The sequence below is a fragment of the Tympanuchus pallidicinctus genome, unplaced genomic scaffold (assembly GCF_026119805.1).
Source record: "Tympanuchus pallidicinctus isolate F22 unplaced genomic scaffold, pur_lepc_1.0 scaffold3, whole genome shotgun sequence".
Lineage (NCBI taxonomy): Eukaryota > Metazoa > Chordata > Aves > Galliformes > Phasianidae > Tympanuchus > Tympanuchus pallidicinctus.
This window is the reverse complement of record NW_026294747.1, coordinates 90,952,679-90,975,424: the sequence shown is the minus strand read 5'-3', so window position 1 is coordinate 90,975,424 and position 22,746 is coordinate 90,952,679. Positions and strand designations below refer to the sequence as shown.

The following is a 22,746-nucleotide window of genomic DNA, read 5'->3' as shown; positions in this document are numbered from 1 at the left end:
TACTTTCATGTGATGTTCTTAAGTGGCAATTTCTGTCTCTCAAATCCCAGGCACTCCTTCGCAAGAAGGGCAGAAGGAAAAGCACTTTGCCTATTTGCTTTGTGTTTGTGTACGTTTGTGTGATGCACCGATGGTTGGTGATTCTTTAACGCGGGTTGTGTAAATATTGGTGTCAACCCGGGTTGGGCGGGGGCACAATCAGTTTGACTGGAGAAAAAAAAAAGAAAAATGAAGAAAAGGGGAAAAAAAACATGAGCGGAAAATTGCGGTGGTCTCTTTGCTTTCGTGTTTGAAAGAAGGGAATGAGAGAATTAGAAAAAGAAAAAACTTGGGGAAGGCGGGGAGCTGCTCCACGCGGGATCTGCCCATCCACGGGACAGCGCTCAGCGCCTCCGCGGGCGCGGAGGGGACGCGAAAATGAACAGCGAGAGGGGAGTGGGGAACAAACGGGGAGTCAGGAGTAAAGGGATGAAGCGAAAGGACGTGGGAGTCACGTCCCACGCAGGAACCTGATGCGCCCGAACGGGGCCATTTGCGGTAGGACGCTCCGACTCACCCCGGCGGTGCGGTACCCCGGGTGACAGCATTGTGAGCTGCAGGACCCGGCCTCGGGGTGACATATGGCGGAGGGTGTTCGCAGGGGCAGTAAAATTAAGCGGCCGTGCGAGCGAGAGAAGAATAGGAAACAAAAGGATCCTTCGGATACACGAGTCAAAAGCTAAGGGTGCCGCACTCTTTGCTGCAGGTGCTGGCAAACGACCTAACAACCGAGCAGAAAATGGGAAAGATGGAGAGCCGATTTTCTAATGATTTGGGCGCTGGAGGAAAGAATAGTGCTGGGAAAGCAGATCCGGTCCCGTTTAATCATACAGCCTTAATAAAAACGTATGGTCTGAGACGGGGACGTAAGCGGCAGTCTCGGCGCTATCTCACTTAATGGCACAGAAGGTGACATAAAACACAACAGAGATGGGTTGAGCGGAGCCGAAGGGGGCTGAGTGATTTGATGGTAACGGAGCAATTTAATGCGCGAGTTACAGCACTGCTCCTCGGGATCGTTTAGGCTTAACCCATTCTCCAGAGCTCATCTTCTTCCTCTCGCGGTCCTTTTTTTCATTGGTATTATTATTATTCAGTTGTTTAAAATGAGCATTATCCCAAACATATGCAGTGCAATCAGCTCGGTCACACTTACAAGAACACGCTTTAATAAGGCAATCAATCAAACGCTAACAAGGCGGGGAAGGCCTTTCGGAGCCGAATTGGGCTGGCTGGGGAGCGGCCACGGGGCAACCGAAGGCAGCCCAGAGCCCGCCGGTGACACGGGGGTGGGCACCTCCCGCAGGGCCCGGTCCGGCCCAGCACCTCAGCGATCGGGGGTCTCAACCTCGGCTACCGGAGGAGCCCGAGGCGGTGGGGGAATCGGGGGCGGGGGGGAAGGGCTGAGGCAGAACCGCTGCCCTCCCTGTGGGTGCCCCGCGTGTGGCCGAGAGCAATGCCCCGCGTAGGGCCGTGGGCACCCCCTCCGGCGGCGAAGGCGTTAATGGCCCCGGCCCCATGCAGCAAAAGGAAAATTTCATTATGAAGTAATGAGTAATTCCTCCCGGCGAGATGTATTGTTATATCTTCCACTTCAATTTAGGAGCACAGCGGCTCAATTACCTAGAAAATACAGTCAATTAAAGGCTGCTGGTTGGACACGAGGACGGATCATCGATCTTGTACTTTCCAATATCGCTCCAGACACCTCATTTTCCCTCCCCTATTAACTGAAAATACTCTCGGCATTACTGCGACCCGGAGCCTATTTACCTGTCGCAGGCAATCTCTGCCCTGTGACCGAGCCGCAGAGAAATTCACTGCCACCCCCTGTGCCGCAGCCCCCTCCGGGCACGACGGCCGGGGGGTGCGGGAGCCGCGGGTGCGGAGTGACCGTGCTCGGTGCGTGCCTCTGCACGAGGTCTGTCCCCTTTACCCACAGAGGTGGTGCGGGATGGCTACGTTCCCCCTCACACGCACATCACGCACCCCCATCTATATAAAATACGTGTATTTGACGCGCGTGTATATATATTTTAATATGTATATTTGTATGTATATATATACATATGGCCCCCCTAGCTCACTGCGCATTGCAACCCGCTGCATCCCAGAAGGGGTGACCGTGCCTTGCGATGGCAGCAGGTGCCTCTGCCCGGCCGGCGGGAGGACTGCGGCCGCTCAGGATCCCCCCGGCTTTACTGTGTGGCACTCAGACCCACCCGACGCCTCCTGTCCCCGGCGTTGCCAGGGCTTCTGGGTCGCTCCTTAGCTCCTGTCCTACCGAACTTTTTTTTTTTTTCTCGAGCGTGCTAAAAGGCAAAGTCGTGGGGGAGGGAAGCCAAGATTTTCCCTAGCTCTGCCCTTGGACGCTGTTTACAGTTGTTATTTCCAGAGGATGGGGGGAGGGGAGTCTATTTGTGAGTGTCCAAAAAGGGCCATCAGTTTCCATGTCCATGAGGACATCTCGCTCAGAGAGGGAGGAACAATCTGCCCTTAATGATTTAAAGATGATGACTTTGGATCTGTTTTATAACAAAAGGCTCTAATAAACAATTTTAGATTGGAAAAATATATCCTGGCACGCTCGTGTCTCTCCCCTGCTTTCCATCCACTGCAGCGAAGAGATGCTCTGTGCTCCCTGTGCTGAGGACAGAGCGACAACGGACCGGAGGTCCTCAGTAGCTGAGCGCACAGCCGACAGCGGAGGTGTCAGCCCAACTCGGTTCGGCCAGCTCTTGTCCTTCTGCTTGGCGAACCGCAACTGCACGGAGGTGAAATTCGTCTTAAGCAACGTTTTGTTGGTTGGTTTTTTGTTTTTTGTTTTCCTTATCTTTTTTTTTTTTTTTTTTTTTTTTTTTTTTTTAAACAAGCGCAATAAAAATGTGGATGATGTGTCGTTTAAATGTGCCTGTCAGCTTTGCAGTTAGCGGTGGTGGTACTGTGATGGTACTGTGTTTTGTTCCGACACGGTAACAAATGATGGCGGTCTTTGGGCTATTTAAAAATAGAGTCAAATAAACAAATTCTGTTTTGGAAGGAACTTCAGCCCAGCTCGATGTGCGTGTTTGCTTTCAGAACTGTAGGCTGACGGAAACCCGAGCAAAAGCGATGGTGCTACCTCTTTCCGAAATACCTGAAGGGGAAAGGGGAGGGTATGCGGAAGAAATCCTCCTCCAGAAGGAAGAGAGAGCAGTGTGAAGGGCACATACAGATGCAAAGAGCAGGGTGGGGAAGGAGATAAAAAACAGCACTTGAAATGTAAAAAAAAAAAAAAGGGGGGGGAGGGAAGGGAGGATGGGAAAGAGCCGCATCCAGGAGAAGTCAGTGAGAGAACTGAAGGCAGTACAAAGGAAAGGAAATCGCCTTTGCTCCAATTTACAGACTGGTGATTGTCTGAAGGAGTGCTGCTCCCTGTCACCTAATCTCTTCCCTTGGCGGCTTGTTAGCGTTTGGCACGGGGGCTCTGCTCACGGAACATTGTACATTCGATATTCAAAAACCCTTCTTACATATACATCACTTGCTAATTTCGTCGGTGTGTGCACATTTCAGCGACTGATAATAGGACGTTGTTATTTAAAGGACAAATAGCTCTGACCCGTAGAGAAGCAGCAGCTCGTGTTTTCTTTTTTTTCTTTTTTCCCTGCCAATTCCTGCCTACCTCTTAAAACTAAAAGTTGGAATGAAAGAGGAGACGCGATGCTGCAGTTCTGCTCAAAGTGAAGGAGGAGACAAGGGACAGTAAAGAATGCAATTAAATCACGATAGCAATGCACAGAATGTCAGGTTTTTTTCTTTATGGCAAAGCATTGTTTTTCTCTATAGAAATTACTGGATAATACTATTGAATTGCAATCCTGAAACCTTTTGGTTTTGCTGTTTGATCGTTGGTTTTATTTTCTGAACGCCCCGGTAGATCGCAGCTTTGCTTTCTTCATGCGCACCAGCCATTTCGTTATCGAGATAATGTTTCTTTCAAGTATTTCAGATTTCCCCTCTCAGTCCCATAGCTCTGTGCATAAGGTCGGTTGCTGTAACCCGCAGAAGTTCTGGCCCCGGTAGTAAGTCCATCAATCGGCAAGAAAGTCCCCGCTCATCTCTGTGTTGAATGAAATGTGTTTCATTCAGGTAGATTTTGTTTCTTCTCCGTGCTTAAAACCCTTCTCCGAGATAAATCACTGCTCGTCCCTGTTCTTTTTTTTTTTTTTTTTTTTTTTTTTTTCCTTTTTCCCCCATGGAATGTAAATCCTTTCAAGACTGAGTCATTTTTAGTCTTTTTTGTTCTTTTTTTTTTTTCTTTTCTTTTTTTTTTCTTTTTTCTTTTTTCCATAGGTGTCCACTTCTGGGGATAGACCACGATTAAATTAACATCAACCGTACGTACATTAACTCGAAGAGCACCCGGGAAAGGGGCGAACTATTGAACAACCCTGAGACGAAGCTTTATCTCGTTAAAGGTACTTCTTCCCGCTGGTCCATGGAAACCGAGGTGGCTTTGCTCAGCACCGAGGGGGTGAAAGTGAGGAAGGAGTCCGTCCTGGTGGTGGCCGAGCAGGTAAAGTCTGACCCGGCGGGTCTCTGTGCCAACCCGTTGGACGGGCTGCCGTGGCACGCCAGGCACGAGCAGGGGCTGCCACCGGCGCTGCCGAGTCCATGGCTCGGGGCGGGGTACAGAGAGGGGTGCCTGAAGGCGCAGAGCAGCTCCGGCCGCGGGTACGGGTGGGACAGGACGCGGAAGGTGTCCAGCGGCCGCAGCGGGGTGCTGAAGGGAGCGGCGGCCGAGGCCGAGGTGGCCCCGATGCCCATGTGGGAGTAGTAGGGCAGGGGCAGGTGGGATGGGAAGGGGTAGGGCAGGTTGCCGGTGGCGGCCGCGTGGCTCATCATGTAGGTGTAGAACGCCGGGTCCGCCGGGTGCGGCCAGGTCATGGCCAGGCGCTGCCGCTTGTCCTTCATCCGCCGGTTCTGGAACCACACCTGCGGAGAGAGGGGAGGCCACAGCCGTCACCCGCCACTGCCGCGCATCTCCCGGCTCCGTGCGTGGCTGAGCCCCGGGACCGCTCCCCGTGGCCGAGCCGACACCGGCAACGGCCCCCGCTCCTTGAAGGGATCGCTTAAAGCTCTGTGAATCCTGAGGGAGACCCAATAGGGTTGCCTCGTTTGGGTGCTTATCTCCCTTTCTTCCACAGGGGCTCGTTCCAGGGAACCCTTCGGGCAAACCCGACCGCTCTGCCTCTTGCAGACAGAATTACCTGGGATTCCTTTTTTTTTTTTTTTTTTTTTCCTAATTTTATTATTATGTGGTGCGAATGTTACAGCAAACAGCGAAGCAGAGCGGGGAAAAAAGAGATTCGGAGCTTCTACTACCCTCCTATTCCCTCCCTCGACAGCCGAGGGAGTTTTGGATTGGGCTGAGGAGAAGATTAGCTATAATCCAGTGGGGAGAGACCGGATTAGCGGTGCTGGCTGGGATGGCCCCGGAGCCGCGTCGTCCCCCTCCCCCCGCAATGCCGCATGCTGCGGGGTGCGGGTAGGGCCGGGAGAGGGGCGGGGGGCGGGGGTGTGAGAGAGGGCTGCGCTGGCGAAGTGCTTTCCCGAGTTTTGCAAGGAAGTTTGGCTATATAGATTTATATCGTGCTAATTGGAAACATGTCCGAGCCGTGTGTACCTTGATGGTGGTTTCTGGCAGATTTAGAGCAGCCGCCAGCTCACATCTCCGTGGCCTGGACACGTAGTTCTCTCGGTAAAACTCCTTCTCCAACCGGGCTATCTGCTCGCGGGTGAAGGCGGTGCGGTACCGGCGCATCTGGTCGCTGGCGCTGCAGCTCAGCGGGCCCTGGGAGCCGCCGCCGCCGCCGCCCTTGGGGTGATCCCCTCCGCCGCCGGGGCTGCCGGCCCGAGTCTCGGAGCACTGGCCTAAGAGTGGAGCCCGCGGAAGGGACACATGCTGGGAGATGGGTGGGCACGGGGGAATGCTCCCAGCCCGTCGCCCCACAGAGCTGCCCTCTCCCCGACACGCCTTCCCGTTTGTGTCTTTTTTATGCCTGCTCCCCTAGAGTAGGGATGCTTGGGAGATATCCATGAGAAGCGGGGCTGGAGAAAGGGGTGATGACCCAAAACACGCATACAGCACCCAGACAGGGACCACGGGGCCGCCCGCTCAATCCCCGCGCTGTGAAGCCGGCCCCGAGGGCTGGGAAGGGCAGGTGTGCCCGAGGCCTTCCTGCAGCCCGGTGAGGGCCCGGGGGAGCGGAGCAGTCGGCAGGCAGGAGCCCAGCCCCCACGCCGGGGAGGGGGTCAGGCCCTGGGGACCCTCTGCTCAGCCTCCAGAGCTGGAGGTGGGATGTTTTCCGTGAGCCCCTAAAGGACGGAATGGAGGCAGACATCACCGTCCGCACGGCCCAGCTTCTTCTTCGAGTGATGGAGGAGCGGGGAGAGGCGAGAAGCGGATCGTTGTTAGGTCTGGGGGGGCTCCACCGGGATGAGAAGGTGGGAATAGGGAGAAGGGGCTGGGGGAGAAGGGACCTGGCCGCTGCGTTTTCTTTCAAATGCGACTCTTTCTCATTGTGCCCGAGACCAAAGGCAATTAATTCATTGGGACCATTTCCGAGCTGGCGCCATCGAGACACAGAAGTGACAAGGTAATTTGGACCTCTCTTTTTTTTTTTTTTTTTTTTTTTTTTTTTAACTCAACGTGCAAACAAGGACCTCTCCGCCGCACTCGGGGCAGGCAGGAGTCGGCGAGCGATTTTACGGTCTTTACGGGCGCTTCCGCAATCGCCCGGGCACATTTCACCCTGCAAAACCACAAACAGCTCTCGGCCAGAAAACCCGTTTGATGTTGCTCCCTCGTGCCCACCCCCTTCGCGCTCAGAACCGCGCCGCTGGGGAAGATCCGAAGGGGCTTCCTGGAGAAGGCACCGTCCGCGTAGTAGGGAAGGACGAAAATAAAATAAAAGGATCGGTGCGGGGGCTCTTGACCCAGGGGCCCTGCGGGACCGGCTGCGGATTTGATGCTCAGGGAAACCTGGCTGCCCTCCAGGGGCGCGGCGGCTGCCCGCTGTCGTGCCCTCCGCCTCCCCAGCGAGCCGCTCGATGCCAGGAAGCCGGGGGCCGAGGGATGGACTGGAGAAGGGAATCCCCCCGCCACCCCCGCCCCGGCTTTGAGGGGAAGCCCCCCTCCGGCAGCCCCCCGCCCCCCGGTGCTGCCCCCCAGCCCGGGAGCAGGAGGGGGCTGCAGGCATGGGAAGGAGTTGGGTACCTTTGCTGTGCTGGTACTCGGCGCTCCCCGTGGCGCAGTCCGGGGTGCAGCTCACCTCGATTTCCTCATAGAAATCCGACTCGGTGTCCGAGCTGCTCTGCTGCCCTTTGCTAGAGAGGGGCTCCGTGCCGGGGGGTTGCTGTCCGGCCCCGAGCAGCGCTGCCGCCGCCGAGCGGCTCTCTGGCACCGTCCCTGTCCCCGGCAGCACCTCCACCTCCTTTTCGTCTTCTCCGCCGCCACCTCCTCCTCCTCCTCCTCTCTCCCGGGACGACAAGGGGCCAGGTCTGGGGCTGAGGCAGTTCCGAGGGATCATCTTCTCCTGCGGCTCCGGAGCGGGGCTCCTCACCGTTTCGGCCAAATTAGGCATCCTCTTGCCAACCAGAGCGCCAAGTTGCGTCCCTTCCAGAAACATCACCATCTCCTTCCTGCTTTCCATCGTGGCTTCTCTTAAGGGAGGGGGGAAACAAATCCAGATCTCGTCCCCCCCCTCCCCGCCGCTCCCGCCCCAGCCCCGTGCGTAGCCCGCGACCCGCTGCAGGCGGTGCGGAGGAGCAGCGGGGAGATGGGGTGACCTTGTGATGCGAGCGCTGCTCTGTGCCGTGCTGCTCTGGGAGGGATCACCATTGCCCTCTTCTTTCTAAGCTGTCATCCACAATGGTGCAGTCGTCATTACAGTACCACTGGTGACGCCACACATTGATTGCCAGCGGATAAATAGAAACGTCTGCCATGGGGAAGATGAAAGGAAGAGTCGGAGCTAATGGGCTCAACGCGTGATGCACCTGGTGTAGGAGCCGCGATGGAGAGGGAAGTGTGAAAGGGAGATGCATATGGAGCGGAGCTGCAAAGAGGTTGTAACATGCGGGCAGAGTTCCGCGGGGGGAAGCCCCGCTTGGCCATTAACAGAGCCTTTTGATTGCTTTAAGCCACCGCCTTGATGTAAAACCGAGGCGAAGAGCCCTAGTCGCATCCTGGGAGTGAGAAGATGCGTACCGAAGCCTCTTCCTTCGATGCATTATTTATTGCTGGCAATCGGCTTCCGCAGAGCTGCATGGATGAGGCGTTAGGAATCCTTTGCAAACTCGAGGATAAGGAAATGCGCTACTGACATTCGAATGTAGAAACAGCCTTGGCTTCTCGTTCTGATTAAGTATCGGTGCCTGTTCGTAGAGTTTTGATTGAGATTAAACGATAGTTGAAAATTCGGAAATGCGGTTACAAATTTATTGCGTTTTACAGCGGAAAAGATAGAACCGACTTCACTTGTCGTAACTGTAGGTAGTCTGTCTACCTGGTCTTTATCATTTAGTCTCATTTCTTCCTTCATTTTCCATATTTTCGATTCGCTTTTAGGAGGGTTTTCGTCCTCCTCCCCTTTCTACTTTTTATTTAATAGTTTTGCATACATTGTTATCTACTTTCAGGAGGAACAACTGCGAGAAGAAGCTCTGCCAGAGCAATACAGAGAGAAATTCGCATTATCAAGGCCAGAACTCGTTCTCATCAGCAGACGCTGCAAACCAGAGATGACGGGGGCAGCCACAAGGACAGCACTTGTCTGAAAATCAGAGACCTCGCACCCCAAATATGTGCTCTCCTTGGTGTATTTCGATATTTCTAATGAGTGCAGCAAGGATCTCATCTCGAGTTCATTTTGACTCGCACGTGTAGTGTCAGGTCATTCTCACCATCTGTTGTAACGAGATTGTTCTCAATTTTTTTTTCTTGGAGCGTTATTGGCTAGTCGGGTTACAGAAAACATTCAGCCAATTACGTTTCCTACGCGGTAAGGAATTTACTGGCATATTTGAAGTGACGTCGCTTTGGTAGGGAACGGGCAGAGCAATGGGAAACACGCTTGGATTTTCTGTAGAGCCCCGCGAGCAGGAAGCAAGAAGGCAGGCAGACAGAGAGACAAACAGACAGACAGACAAACAGACTCCCCATCCTCTCTGTCCATGGGTGAAGACGTGCTGCAGCAATAGAATGCCGATTTCAGGGGGATAAAGCAGGAATTTTTACAGGGTACCGCCACCAATTTCTCGCTCTGCCTGTGAGACACGCGTACTCGTTTATGGGCACACACACCACGCACCACCCCGCTCAGACCGCACTGATTTCATCACACTTGTGTTGCCAAATGTATCGAAAACTCCTCGCTCGGTTCCCTTCCCCTTCTTTCCCTTGCCAGCCTCAGACCCGATGTGTGCCCTCCGCGCTCCTGACGAGGACCTGCCGCCGCAGTCCGGCTCCCGGGAGCGGACAGGAACAGGGGAGCCCCAGAAGCGGGCTGCAGAATCGGGCCCAGCTGCTGGAGAAGGGATGAACGGACTGACTTTAGCAGTCCGCCTCCACCGCCTCCTGCTCCCAGAGGCCGGGGCTGGGACGGGGAGCGGTGCACGGGGATGAGGGCAGTGCGGAGCGGAGCAGCCGTGTCGAGATGCGGCAGTTCGGGCAGCGCCGTGCCCGTGGGGCTCTGGTGGCCGCTTCGTTACGGGCTAGTTTCGTGTCACCATCGCCTCTGAGGGCTGCGTGAAGGGTTCGCCTCCCCCGAGGCCCCGCTCAGAGCCGGTCTCACGGGGAAGCTCGCCTTCGGACTCCCTCCTGGCTCAGGCAGGTAGTTGAGGAGGTCTGTTGTGTCTGCGCAGTTCCTCATTACTACCAGTTTTGGGGCAGCGAGGGGAGGGACGTTCATATCTCTTTCTGATTAAAACAGTAACAAGGAGCCGAATGCAGAACGCAGGGGAGCTTCCCCAGACGGGCCGATGTACATGATGACTGTCTGGAAGTTTGCAGGAAATCTTCCTGTCTGCATCAGGTTGGAGACCTCGCGATGGTTCCCACGGGTTACCCCGGCCGATCCCCACCGATCTGATTATTTTCGTTTCAAGTCCATTGCTGCTTCATTCCTCGCCCTGCTCTCAGCCCGATCCCACCGGACACCACCCCCGGAGTTTGTCGCTCCCGTGCTGCTGGCCGTTGTGAGGGGCGGTGTGAGTCAGCGGAAGCACGGGCTGCAATACACACGCTTACACACGGACAGGCAGTCAGACACCCTACACGCAGAGCTATTTGCCAAGAGTAAACACAGAGCTCAAGGCCCGAATGGAGTCTTAGTGAAGGGGAAAAAAAGGAAAAAAGAAAAAGAAAGAAAGAAAGAAAAAAAGAAAAAAAGGCTCTGCTGGGCTCAAAGTGCATTACCACGGCGCTTCGTCCATTGCTTTTATTTTCACAGCCCCAAGGAGGATGCACGGCCACGACAGCCCCTTCCCACACAGCCCGTCCCGTCCCGTCCCGCTCCCCTCTCCCTGTGAGTGATGCTGCGCCGGGAACGGCTCCGGCTTTGCCTCTGCCTTGTGTTTCCCACAGATCTGTCAAGTCCGATTTGGAAGGAGACTCCCTCATTTGGGATTAATTTCCAGGCAGATTGGAAAGTATATCTCTACGGGGTTTTCTTTTTTTTTTTTTTTTTTTCTTTTTTCTTTCTTTTTTTTCTACAGAGATTTTTATGAAGTCTCCCTCTCTCTGTTGGTCACAATCTGGACGTCAGAACTACCCTCAAAACTTTCCAAACTGATTTATTCCTTCGACCTTTCAGCTCTCCTTGCTGAATTATGGACGAGGCAAGAACAGGGAGACAGCATTCAGAAGGCACAAATCGCGGCAGAAAGGATTCCCGATGTATGAGCAGGAAACGAACACAATCTCATCCCAAACCAAAGAAATATAGAGGGGCATTCAAACATTTCCAGAGTAACATAGCCATAAATCAGGGGTGTCCCTCAGAAGTGCAGAGCCCGGAGAAGGAAAAATCTATCACACACTTTTTAGCCACGGGAAATTCCTTTTCTCCCGTCGGTCATTGGATATGGGGACTCGAGGCCGGTGCTGTCCTGAGGTGGCTGTGATCCCAAGGTGCAACCACAGCCCGTCTGAAACACAACCCCTGTCGTCTCCCTAAGACAGAGAAAGCACTGGTAAATCGCAAAGCAATTTAGTGCCAAAGAAAGCACTGATATGAAAGCACAAGCAGGCGACAAAATCAGACAGCTTATTTTTCCATTTTTAATGGATAGTGTTAACAATAATGACGTAATTATCACTGTTTTATTAAGGCTATTTTTTACAACATAGTTAGAGGTGGAAGCTTTGGAAAGAAGAGAATGATAGGTGCATGATGCTGGGCATAAATACAAGCTGATAGATTGACAGCAGATAACACATAAGTGCACTGAGGAGAGAGTACAGAGCTGCGAGTAGGATGTGCCCAGGAGAGTGTGTAATGTCATTTACAGGATCCGATCCAGCACAGATATCTGCCTCTGTGTAGCTCCGAATATGGGATCCAGGCATCTGCATGGAAGGCATCTGCTTTTCTTTTCATTATTATTGTTTTCCTTGCTAGCTGCCAGAAGCAGCATTTCTCTACCACCACCATAGGCTTCAGAGATTATAACTCATTCCATCAAAACCTGAAGAAGAAGGGCCCGGTTCTGCTCCAAGAACAACCAGGACAATTTGCTCGTGGAAACCAGATCTGCTGCTTCACTGTTGTCAGTGAGTACATTGTAAAGGAATTTGGGCTTTTGATTTCAGTTGCTATCACTTCCAGACTCGTCAAGAGCCATAAAACTGCTCCATCTTTTTAGTGTTACCGTGAACTGTAAAAACATAATCTGCGTGGCAAACTTACTGATTTGAAAACAGAAGAATATTTATAGTGCGAATTTCATTTGGCAGAAGGCACGGGTAAATGAAAATGAACAGCATTTTGGTGGATCCCATGTTGAAGATTTTTGATTTTTTGTTTTGTTTTGTTTTAGATTGAACTGAAGGGAAACTCAGCCCCCAGCTCTCCATGCTGTACACCCCCAGGGCCCCCATCATGGGTGTCTGTGCCCCAGGAGGAACGGGGCATTCATGAGGGGTGTTTGTCACACACGGTATCATTGGTGTCTGCCTCATCACACAGCACGCAGTTACAGCTGGCAGCTGTCTGTTCTCTCTTGCAGAACCTCCCTTCCCAGACATGGGAAGTTTTAGGCCTGATTCTGCTCTATATGGGCCAAATTGACACTGGGCTGAAGCAAAGCTACTTTTCCACAGTCTTATCAAGCCAGGGTGGAGAGAGTTGGAGCCGAAGCTCAAAGCACTGGGGATAGACCGTGAGAGAGAGAAGTGGAATCCCCATCTCCTTTGGCCAGAGAGAATGGATGCAGAGAAGCTGTGGATGCCCCATCTTTGAAGGCACTCAAGGCCAGTTTGGGTGGGGCCCTGGGCAGCCTTAGCTGGTGGCAGCCCTAGCCATTGCAAGAGGGTTGGAACTGGATGGGCCTTACAGTCATTTCCAAACCAAGATATTCTATGCTTCTGTGATTCCATCCCAGCTTGTATACTTGGATCCTGGGGACCATTTTCTTCCCCAAGAAAGGATCGAGAAATCTCTATGGAAGGTTTCTCTGAAGAGCTGAGGGACCTCTCACAATCAGGGGATTGGTTACTCAAGTGTTTTCTGAAGTGGATGTATTGCTCCAGAGACACAGCTGTACATATTTGGAAATAAGGGCAATTTTCCTTTTGATTCATGTAGGAGAAGAAATGACCTCATGGGAACAAACTACAGATACATGTAAAGACACTGCATTTGGGGGAGGAGGAATGGAAAGTTATGTACCAAAAAATATTAGAAAAGAAGCTAAAAAATTAAGGGCAGAGGAGGGGGGTGGGGGGTGGGGGAGAGAGAGAGAAAGAAAAAAGAAAATCCAGCTACCTAGCACAGCCATCCCAATGGCAATCTCCTCACTCCACGCTGATGATCCTGAGAAAAGTTAATGGACTGAGACAGAAGCTTTTGTCCATCTCTGCCTCATTCAAGTTCTACCCAGGGGAAAATAAATAAACAAACAGACAAAAAACAAACCTTGAATATGGATCTTGGGGACACTTTGACTGAAAATTTTACCCAATATCTACTATCATGAATCAAAAGTCAAAACCCTTAACATCCAGCCATGAATTCAAGAAACTTTGACTACTGGCATTCAAGCTGAAATAACACCAAATTATCGTGATACACCTTGACAGCTGTGGCTGCCTGGTTTATTTTTGCACCAGTACATCCATGCAGAGCTCTCAGGGGTAGCACATCCATAGGCTAGGTTTATCTGACAAGAGCAGAACGTCCATCCCAGAGCTCTAGCCAAGTACTTCAAGTTGTTTCACTCAGCTGTGCCCCGGGCTTGCATTCTGAGTGCATCCTCAGTGCCCACTGCCTCTTCCCCTGCCTGGCCAACCACTGGCCAGGGACAGGGGTGCCTCCTGTGGCAGGTGAATGTGGAGCAGTGCCCTGAGCACTGATGGCAACACTGGTGAATTGTGCTGATGGGGATCAAGCTTGCACACCCATGCTTGTCTCTGTTCTCTCAGAGCTCAGCTTTGGGTACACTCTGAGCATCATGCTTCGGAAGACTATTGAGCCTATGAGATAAAAATAAGGCAAAAGTAGAGGTGTAGGAAACTTTCACAGTAAGTAACACACTTTCGTCAGCGGGCACTGAGTTCAGCTAGGAACAAACAGGGAATCCTGAAAGCCGAGCTGAGAGACAGACTATCATATGTATTGGCATCGTGTGGGAGAGAGAAATCAAGGCACGTTCGTGCAACTGCCCTGCCTGAAAGTGGGTGTGAGAAAGGCTAATGTTAGAAGCAAAGCTCAAGTGCCTGTGTGCTTGCTGTTTCTGAAAGAGGAAATGAGCACATACTGGGAAGCCCTGGGAAGGGCAGGGAAAGGCAGGGGTTGTTTCTCAGGAAGGGCAGTACTGCCCGAGGCACGGCTAATAGCGTGAAGGCTGCAGACGTGGTTAACGATGCTCTCTCCAGGGCTGCCCTGCAGTGCTGTTCCATGCAGGCCGGCTCTGGTTCTCTGCCGGCTAGGAGCGCACGCCTTCAGAGACTCATCTGCCGGGAACAAATCCCAAAGTCTCTGGCATCCATGAAGGATTCGAGGAGGGAACTCGCCCAGCCCTGGCTCTGCGGGGCTCCGGCCGAAGCCGAGATCCCTGTTTCCCGGCCAGCTCAGTCCTGCGCATGCCTCCCACTCCCCTCCATGTGCCGCATCCCTCCTCCCGCAGCGCCAATCGCCGCATCCCACCTCCTCCTCCCACCCGGCCGGCGGTCCGCGGCTGTGATCACCGCGGCCCTACACAAACTGCTGTCTTCTTGCGCCCCCCACTGCTGATGGGCCGCAGAGATGAAAGGAGCCAAGCCAGGTACTCGCCCATTCTTTTTTTTTTTTCCCCCGCGACAGAGAAGCCCTTTTCCCAGGAGCTGGCGGTCGGCGGCACACCGGGCAGGGCAGGAGACAGCGAGTCCGCGGCATCCCCGAGACTGGGGGGCACCGGCACCTCCCGATGCCTCTTCCTGAGTGTCACAATTCAGGACAAATTTTCTGGTTCTTTCCGAGCTGACATTAGCATCGTTTTTCCAGGCCAAGAGCATTTGCTCAGACGTAAAAGTTCTGGCAACGCAGCTAGGGAGAGAAATCACTGTTACAGCGTTACATGTGAACTGGAACAAGTCCTTCCAGCACAGCACCTGAGAATGTCATGGCACATGGCCTCCGTTTGGCTGCAGTTGTCCATCTGCCCCGACTGCACTTCCCACTGCCATTGGCTACCCCAAAAATGGAAAGGTGGCTGAGGACTGGATGTGCAGAGTGTGAGTACAGAGGAACAAACACTCCCCTGTGCTTTAGCTGGCTTCACCATCTTCTCCTGAGACATAACATAACACTCTTCACTTAAATCCATGGTATATGCCTTATCCCACATCTTCTCTGACATGCGTATCCATGTATCTGTATATAAACACACACGTGCACATTATTTATGACATTTACACATGTAGATATATTCTTCCTGCCCTCGTTCTCTCATTAAAATCCAGTTTCAAAAAATCTGCTCAAATCTAGAAGGACCACATCAACGTGCCAGCACATAACTCCTGCCACGAGTATGCAGCAACCCAAAGGAATCCTTCATTTCCAATCCACAACACCCGTTGAATGCTTTTAGTCATGCTGCCAATAAAAATAAAAAATAAAAAGTGAAAGTCTGTGGAACACATCCCATGTGCTGCTCTTTTCTTGTTAAGTACTCAGGTACGCCTCGATTGCCGATTTTCTACTTAAACCTGACTCCTGCTGGGTAGAAAACTCTAATGACCCGATCTTTATCTCCTCCCCCTCCCCCCCCCCCCCCCCCCGGCACCAACACGGCAAGACGCTCCCGTATGGAAAGCTTTGAAACTTTTTCTATTCACGGCTTTCCCCCCCCAGCTCTTCTCTCTCCTTTCCCCTCGAGGATTATCACGGTGGTTCAGTCCCCGCACCTCAGGGACTCGCCGCCCGCAGCTCTCTGCCCGGCCCGGCCCGCAGCCGGAGCTCGGTCCCCTCGGCAGAGCCGGACACCAGAAAACACGAGAGGAGGTACACACACTTTAAACACATTTTGACTCTGTTTTGCCTAGCAGCAGGTTGCCGGGCACTTGAGACACATGAAGTGCTCTTTACAGGGAGCCACGCTTTGCTAAGGCACCCCTGACCCCCTCCCTGCTCCCAATTCCCTTGCGGCAAATAAGCATTTCGTAGAGAAGGGAAAATCCTGAGCAAGTTAGTTCTACTTCCTAAATATGCTTAATTGCAGTTGCTAGAGTGCTTGGGGAAAAACCCTACCTATCGTTCTCTACGTTCCTTTTGAAAATACATCTATATAAATTTAAAATCAATAAGTAAACAAATAAATAAATAAATAAAACCCTCCCAGCTCAGATACATACAGTGTGAAAGGGGAAATGCTCCTTGACACCCAGGCTGAGTGCAAGAGATGCACTAGAAATAGGATAAAGCCAAGAGCCCATGCTGCCAAACTCCTTCCTAGTGGGGGAAGGCTGAAGGCTGCAGAGGGAAGCTGCACAGTGGGAGCTGGTTGCCCACCCTGTCGTGGGTGGATGTGGATTTTCTGTGGAGGAGACAAATCCACCAACCCAATCCAGTGGAGCAGTGTGGGCTGAGCTTGCTGCTCACCACACCCTGCAGAGCATCTTCTGCTGAGATGGTGGAAGGGGGGACACCGAATGTTGTGGTAGACAGAACACTTTTAATTGCATGGAGCTTATTATTTTACCCTACAGAAGGGACAGTGAGATGGTTCAGACCCTTTTGAGGTCATCTGGAGGATGGCTTCAATGACAGCAGCTTGGAATGTAGCAGTGGGAATGACCTCTATCCCCTACAAGCCTTTCCCCTAATGCCGAAGTCACCAAACCAACTCTGCATTGCTTTATACTGCCCCAGAAGGAGCTGATTTCCAATCCAATGCTAGGGCCTGGAAAACTTTCTGCCCTTGAGTTGGCAACTCCCAGCAGAACACAGAGTGGACATACCGAAACCATGTGTCCTAAGTGGCTGCCACACACAGCACGCAGCCGAACAGCCATCCTTCCATTTCTTTTCTTTTTTTTTCTTTTTAATGACAACATCGCCGTGTGTGCTTGTATAAATCCTCGGTGATTTCACAGCTCCCCACGGTAATATCACCAGGCTGACTCTTATGATTTCCTCCACGCCTGCACAGTTTTGGATTTATAGGTCTCTTACATACTCATTCACAGAAATAAAAAGGGTGGGAGTGGAGACGACTACATTTCTGGCTGCTTTCTGAAGTTTCCATGCCAGATCCATGCAAGATCTAGTGCTTTGGAAATGTGGGTTTGTAAACCAATCCCTTAACTTGCACCCACATTAGGGGGTTAGGCACACACTCCTATGCACACGTACCCACAAAGTCACGCCTAAAAAAGGGTTAAATTATCCTTCGAGTATGTACTGTAACAGAGAAAGAAAAGAAAAGAAAGAAAAAAAAAAAAGACACCCAAACTCCCCCCAAAAACCAGTCTTGAAGGAATCTTTGTATAGCAGATGCATTAATCCCATATAATAACCACTCTGGTGCCTGCTGGGTCGGAATTCCCCCAGCACTGAGAAATACGAACTTTGTGTGGATTAGGATGAAATCAAATGGATACCTCAGCATGAAAATTGGACAGTGGAAGAGCAGCTGCTGGGAGAGCTGAAGGGTCTGTGTTTGCAGAAGATTAAGGCCCAAGCCAGTCATCACCAGCTCAAGAGAAGCAAATGCAAGTGGCAATGATGACAGGAATCAGGAAAGTAGTGCTCTAAACCTGATAGCTCTTTGCGTAAGAGGAATTCTAAGCTCATCTCTCCATACAGGGGATGTTATTCCACACTCCTTACTTCTATGCTGTGCGTTTGCCAAGTGTTTTCCTGATGATAGCACAACCTTTAGAGAGAGCCCATCTCTACCTCCCCTGCAAGAAATGGCTCTGCAGGAGAGCTCCACAGAGTAAGTGCCAAGGAAGGCAACACGTGGGTCTTGGTCAGAGCTCTGGCAGATTACAGGAGATCTGTATGTGCCCCACTGAAAGCAGTCTAGAATAGAAGCCAGCACTTCACTCCTAGGACAGGCACTAATGTATGAGTTAAGGGTATTCTCAGTGAAAACAGGGTGTTGGATTTGATATCTTTTAACAGGAATAACATATCCAACATTTTGCTAGAAGCCCAAGTTCTCTTCATGGACCACTGGCCTCTCCAAAGGGGCTGGAAGCAACCATGTTGGAAAGAAGGCAGCCCTTCAGCCAGGTGTCTGCAGGCTTCCCACTCCAGCTCAAGAGAAAGGCACCATCTCCATATGAATGGCAGACGTGCTGCCCATAGACTATACTTTCCATGGCATCAAGTCTTTACACTCGTACATGAGATCCTTCCTAAGGAGTGGCAGTCTCCCACCAAGACCCATGAACTAGAGTTTCCTGTGTGTAAGTACCTGCACTCAGATGCACCTCGGATTCACTAGCTAATCAAATACGTTTTTATTCTCTCTCTGCCTCCTACTTGGAGGATTTTGCACACTCTTTGTATGGCAGAAGTTAATAAGAACAGTTCAGAGGATGTGTGTATCACACACAGTGTTAAAAGTGATGGATATTTCTTTTGAGCCAACCAACACTTTTCAGTGGGTGCTAGCTTTCGAATGCCTATCCATTTACTACATAACAAAGAGGTGGATCTGACCTATGTACCAGGCAAGTTCAATGAGTAATTTGTACTTTGTAATCTGTAGAGTGACACAGCTCCAGATAGAGAGCTGTTATTAAAGAAGTCTGTGACTGGAGGCTAAAGACTTGTTCACACATGGAAATGGCTGCGAACATCCATGCAGAACTTGCTACTCCACCTCAGGTCCACACCCCTTCTCAGCCTGGATGAATTTCCTTGTTAGACAAACCCAAGTTTGCAATGGAGATAAGGAAGAACACAGGATCTCATTCAGAACAAGAATGTTCATGTATGGAGGTACGCAGGGAGGCCCATTGTATTTTAGACTCAGATCCTATCTTAATAGTAGATGCTAATTAGCACAGTGTAATCCTTTCACTAACTTCCTAGTTCATCAGGAGTGTCCTGTGATGGTTTGCACCAGGTTCATTTCATCTAAGTGTAACCAAATTAAACTCAGATGAGGCAAAGGGCTCCCGTAAGTCTCCATGTGGATTTTTGGTTGGAACCACAATGCAGGGCACTTAAATTCTGAACTTAAATTCTGTTGGGTATGAGGTGTTCAAACTAATTCATTTGGAAATGGAGGAGGCCTCATTTGAGCAGAGTAGACCCACTCACCCCCACTGTGCCTGTCAGACCACTGAAGAAATGATGATGCACTCAGATGCAAGTTAGCACCTCGCAGCTATGACAGCACAGCTGATGAACACAGCATCTCATAGTCCACCACAGTGAGATGGAAAATAGGTTTGTAGAAACCACTGCTGGAACACATTAATTAGAATCGCTGACTCCTGAGCCCTGACAGCTTTGCTGACAGGGCATAAGAGATCTCTACCTTCAGCTGCTTCATTCCCAGCTATTGTTATTAATTAACCTAACATGATTTCAGTTTAAATTAACACACCAGACACCATGGCTGAGGAGCAGACATCCCCCTTTTACAGCTGGAGCAAGAATAGCAGTAAGCTCTTCAGCTACATCAGCTAAATCGAAGATGAATCATCAATCATGGCCCTCAGCTAAATGCTGTGCTACCCAGATACCCTGCTTATGCATTTACTCCTGCTTAAACATCTCATTTCTGTATGAGCAGCTTTTTGGTCAGCAAGAGGGCAACCAGTCAGCATGTTAAGATAGTAATGACTCAGGAATGGGGATGTCACCTATGGAAATGTCACCTGCGGAACAGTTAAACCAAACATTACTTCTCCTGTAGCCTATGTAAATGAGTGCACAGACAAAACTCTCACTGAAGTGACAGGGTTTCTTTTGCTGCAGACCAGCTCTGAATCCTCAACAATAAATTTTCCTTGGTGTTATCCATGTTCACATGGGCTTGTTCTGATTCACAATGCTGCTCTCCCATCTGGACTGTTCTGCTGAGCTCAAACTGCTCAGACTGTGGCAATGTCTACATGGCACTCACACGCTGTATACTGCTGTATGGGATATCTCCAAAACAGCATCTCCAAACCGTGCTAAATCACATTCTAGCCCTGCCTGATTCCACGACACAGGTTTGGGACTGAACCTCATGACATAGTTTAACCAGTTGGAAAGACTTTTTTTTTTTTTTTTTTTTTTAATCTCAGAAAAAAATCTGTTTAGAAGGCACTGGAGTGTGGATGATGAATTTAGGAGGAGAGTGGGAGCCAGGAAATCTGGAGCTCCTTTCCTGCCTGACTGCTGGCTCTGTGGCCTTGGGCAAGCCCTAATCTTTCCGACTCCACTTCCCGGCCTGTAAAATATCAGTTGCTTCATGGTGATGGTTGCAGTAGTGACCGGTTGGCAGTTTTTCTATGATAAAGAAAACTTTGAACATTATTGCCAGTAGTATTTTAAAGAGGAACAACATCCTCATTGTTCATATTGATATTTAAGGACAATAAGCTCAGAAAAACCCACCCGCTCACCCTATTCATTAGGATCACTTTACAGCACTCCTCCACAAGTCTGTGTCTGGAAAAGGGACAAATTCAGTTTGTAATCCGATTCATCTGCTTAGGGGCATCCCAGGCATTATACAGCTGCTGTGCAACATCTGAAATGGAAACAGCCCAATTTTCATCAGAGCAGATTTCGACTGGAAGAAAATTTTTTAAAATGGCAATCTTCACGCTTTTCTCTCAGGCTTCTATCCTGTACCACTTTCTCTTTTTACCCATTTTGATCACGCAAAAACATCTCCCTTTTCCCTCTCAGCAAGTTAAAATGAAACTCCTGAAACTTTGCAGATTTAACATCTCTGTTTAAGATTTTTTTTTTTTCATGAAAAATGGCTGCTTGCTGTCAACTCTTTTTCAAGCCACCTATGTTCTCAACCCACTCCCAGGGCAGACTCTGGCCAAGTAAGCTGCTGCTATCTTGTGTTTCCTAGCTGTCCCCAGTGCTTGTCCACCACCTCTTTTCCCAGAGATAGAAAACCCACTGTGGTAGGGGACATCTCTGTGTTTTCCACTGTCTCGTGGAAAATTGAGTCCCTCTTAATGGTGCTAAGCAGCAGTGGCAGTAATTAAAGCAGTGAAGAGGTACAACGAAGGATTTGTTATCCCTAGTAATTCCTCACTGCTGGAGCAGTCCCAGGGGCCATTCTCAGCCTATCTGACCCATAAAGACAGGCGCAGCCAAAAGTTCCTGGCCACCCTTGCTCCAGGACTTTGTATGGAGGGGTGGGAAGCTGAACCAAAGGACCCAACTGTAGTTCGGGCTCTTCAGAGGTGGCAAATATATTCCATCTGTCACACCACTGCTTGGCTCTGTGAGCACTAAGTAAATTTGAAATATAGCCCAAACCCTCTATAAAAGGGGGTAATAATGTAAACCTCCAAGATCTATAACCAATGCTTTGCACTCTCTAATGTTCTGTTGTAGATTTTATTGCAAGAATGTTTAATAGAAAGTCATTTACCTACACCCACATCCTGGATAGGACAGTATTGTCTGACAAGTGTCTGTCTGCAGGAAACCACAGCAAAGCCATCATAACCAACTTTTTTGTGGAAAAGAGCCTTTCTTATTAATTCTGTAGTCTCTGGTTATTTCCCTTCCATTTCCTTGATTCCAGACCTCACTTGCCATTGCCCCTATGGTGCCTACATGCTCTGCTTAGGAAGCTCTAATAGAGTTTTCATCTCTCATGTGACAAAGAATTACACAAGAAAGAATGACCCAAGCTTTTGTCTAGATTTCTCACAGAAATCCTGGAACTAATTTCACAGTGCCACACTCATGAGAGGACTGACACTGCAGTACTCAGCCATAAACAACCACATATTTCCCAAAGTGTATAAGCACATGAGTGTAGGGGGATGGACTTGGAAGACACCAAATGACTCCTCTGGAGAAGCATCCTTCCACCAGCTGGGAGAAGGAGCTTCTCCAGGGCTGTGAGGTGAGTGCAGAAGGATGCTCAGCCTTTGGCTCTGAGCTGGCTGCTGTTCCAGGGCAGTGGATATTCATCACCTGTTTGATTCTAGTTGAACGGTGTGGGTAGATTTCCATTTTGAACAAGACGCTCACACGAGTTGAAATAAAAAAATGAGACAAGAGGAAGGAGAAGTAGCTGCTGTGCCTGATGGCCACTGATCCTTTCCATGTGAGGGGGTAACCTTTGGTAACCCTGGCCCCATGTCATGTGACAGGGCCAGGAAATAAACCCTGGGCTCTTACCAGCACTCCTGTGTGTTACACCTTTATTGCAGTGATGACAGGTTGATGGCTCCACTGAAAGGTTCTTTTCCTTCAGGGAGTCCTGTCCAGTGTTCAGCTTTATCCGTCCATAAATGCTGTCTAAGTAGTGTAGGGTCCTGGAAAAGGTTCCTGCTCCCCCCCCCGACCCTCCTGCCAAAGGCTGGCTGGGAAAGGGGCCCCTCACCTGCCTGTCAAAGTCACTAACTCACTGTCACCACGGCCAGCTTTCTCCTCTTCACAAGTGGAGGGCACTTGCCTCCATGGGAGACTTTCAGAAGGATCCTCCTTCCCCCCTCCCTGCCCCATCCCATTCCATCCCATTCCAAACCATCATGCTAAAAGAGCAGGCAATCCTCACATGCTTTTCTTGGATCTCAGAAAGACTAGGAAAAGAAGCTCTCGATTTAGATAACTACGCTGACAGACCATAGAATGACATATAGGTTTCTCCCCCCCCCCCCCCCCCACACACACACAGTTTTATTTCTCCATTTTCCTTCCTGACAATAATCAGGGGATTTTGAGACGCTGCAGGGTTACCCTATGTGCAGGGTTGCTGTGGAGATATTGAGAATAAAAATGGTAATAATAATCAACTGAATAAATAAATGAA

The 22,746-nt window shown here is 50.5% G+C and overlaps 1 protein-coding gene across 1 annotated transcript; it reads right to left on the bottom strand.

Moving 5' to 3' along the window:
• Positions 1 to 4,485: 4,485 nt before the first annotated feature.
• EVX1 (even-skipped homeobox 1) lies at positions 4,486 to 7,736 on the bottom strand. Its single transcript, XM_052695756.1, has 3 exons — positions 7,301 to 7,736; positions 5,708 to 5,955; positions 4,486 to 5,016 (listed from the first exon to the last, which is right to left on the bottom strand). The coding sequence occupies exons 1-3, from the start codon at positions 7,734 to 7,736 to the stop codon at positions 4,486 to 4,488; spliced, it is 1,215 nt and encodes a 404-aa protein (XP_052551716.1).
• Between the last annotated feature and the right edge of the window lie 15,010 nt (positions 7,737 to 22,746).

Coding starts and splice junctions, on each gene's coding strand:
- EVX1 (XM_052695756.1), bottom strand. CDS start 7,736: ATGGAAAGCAGGAAGGAGATGGTGATGTTTCTGGAAGGGACGCAACTT. Junction 5,956..7,300: donor CGAGTACCAGCACAGCAAAG/GTACCCAACTCC, acceptor CTCCACTCTTAG/GCCAGTGCTCCGAGACTCGG. Junction 5,017..5,707: donor TGCCAGAAACCACCATCAAG/GTACACACGGCT, acceptor CTCTCTCCGCAG/GTGTGGTTCCAGAACCGGCG.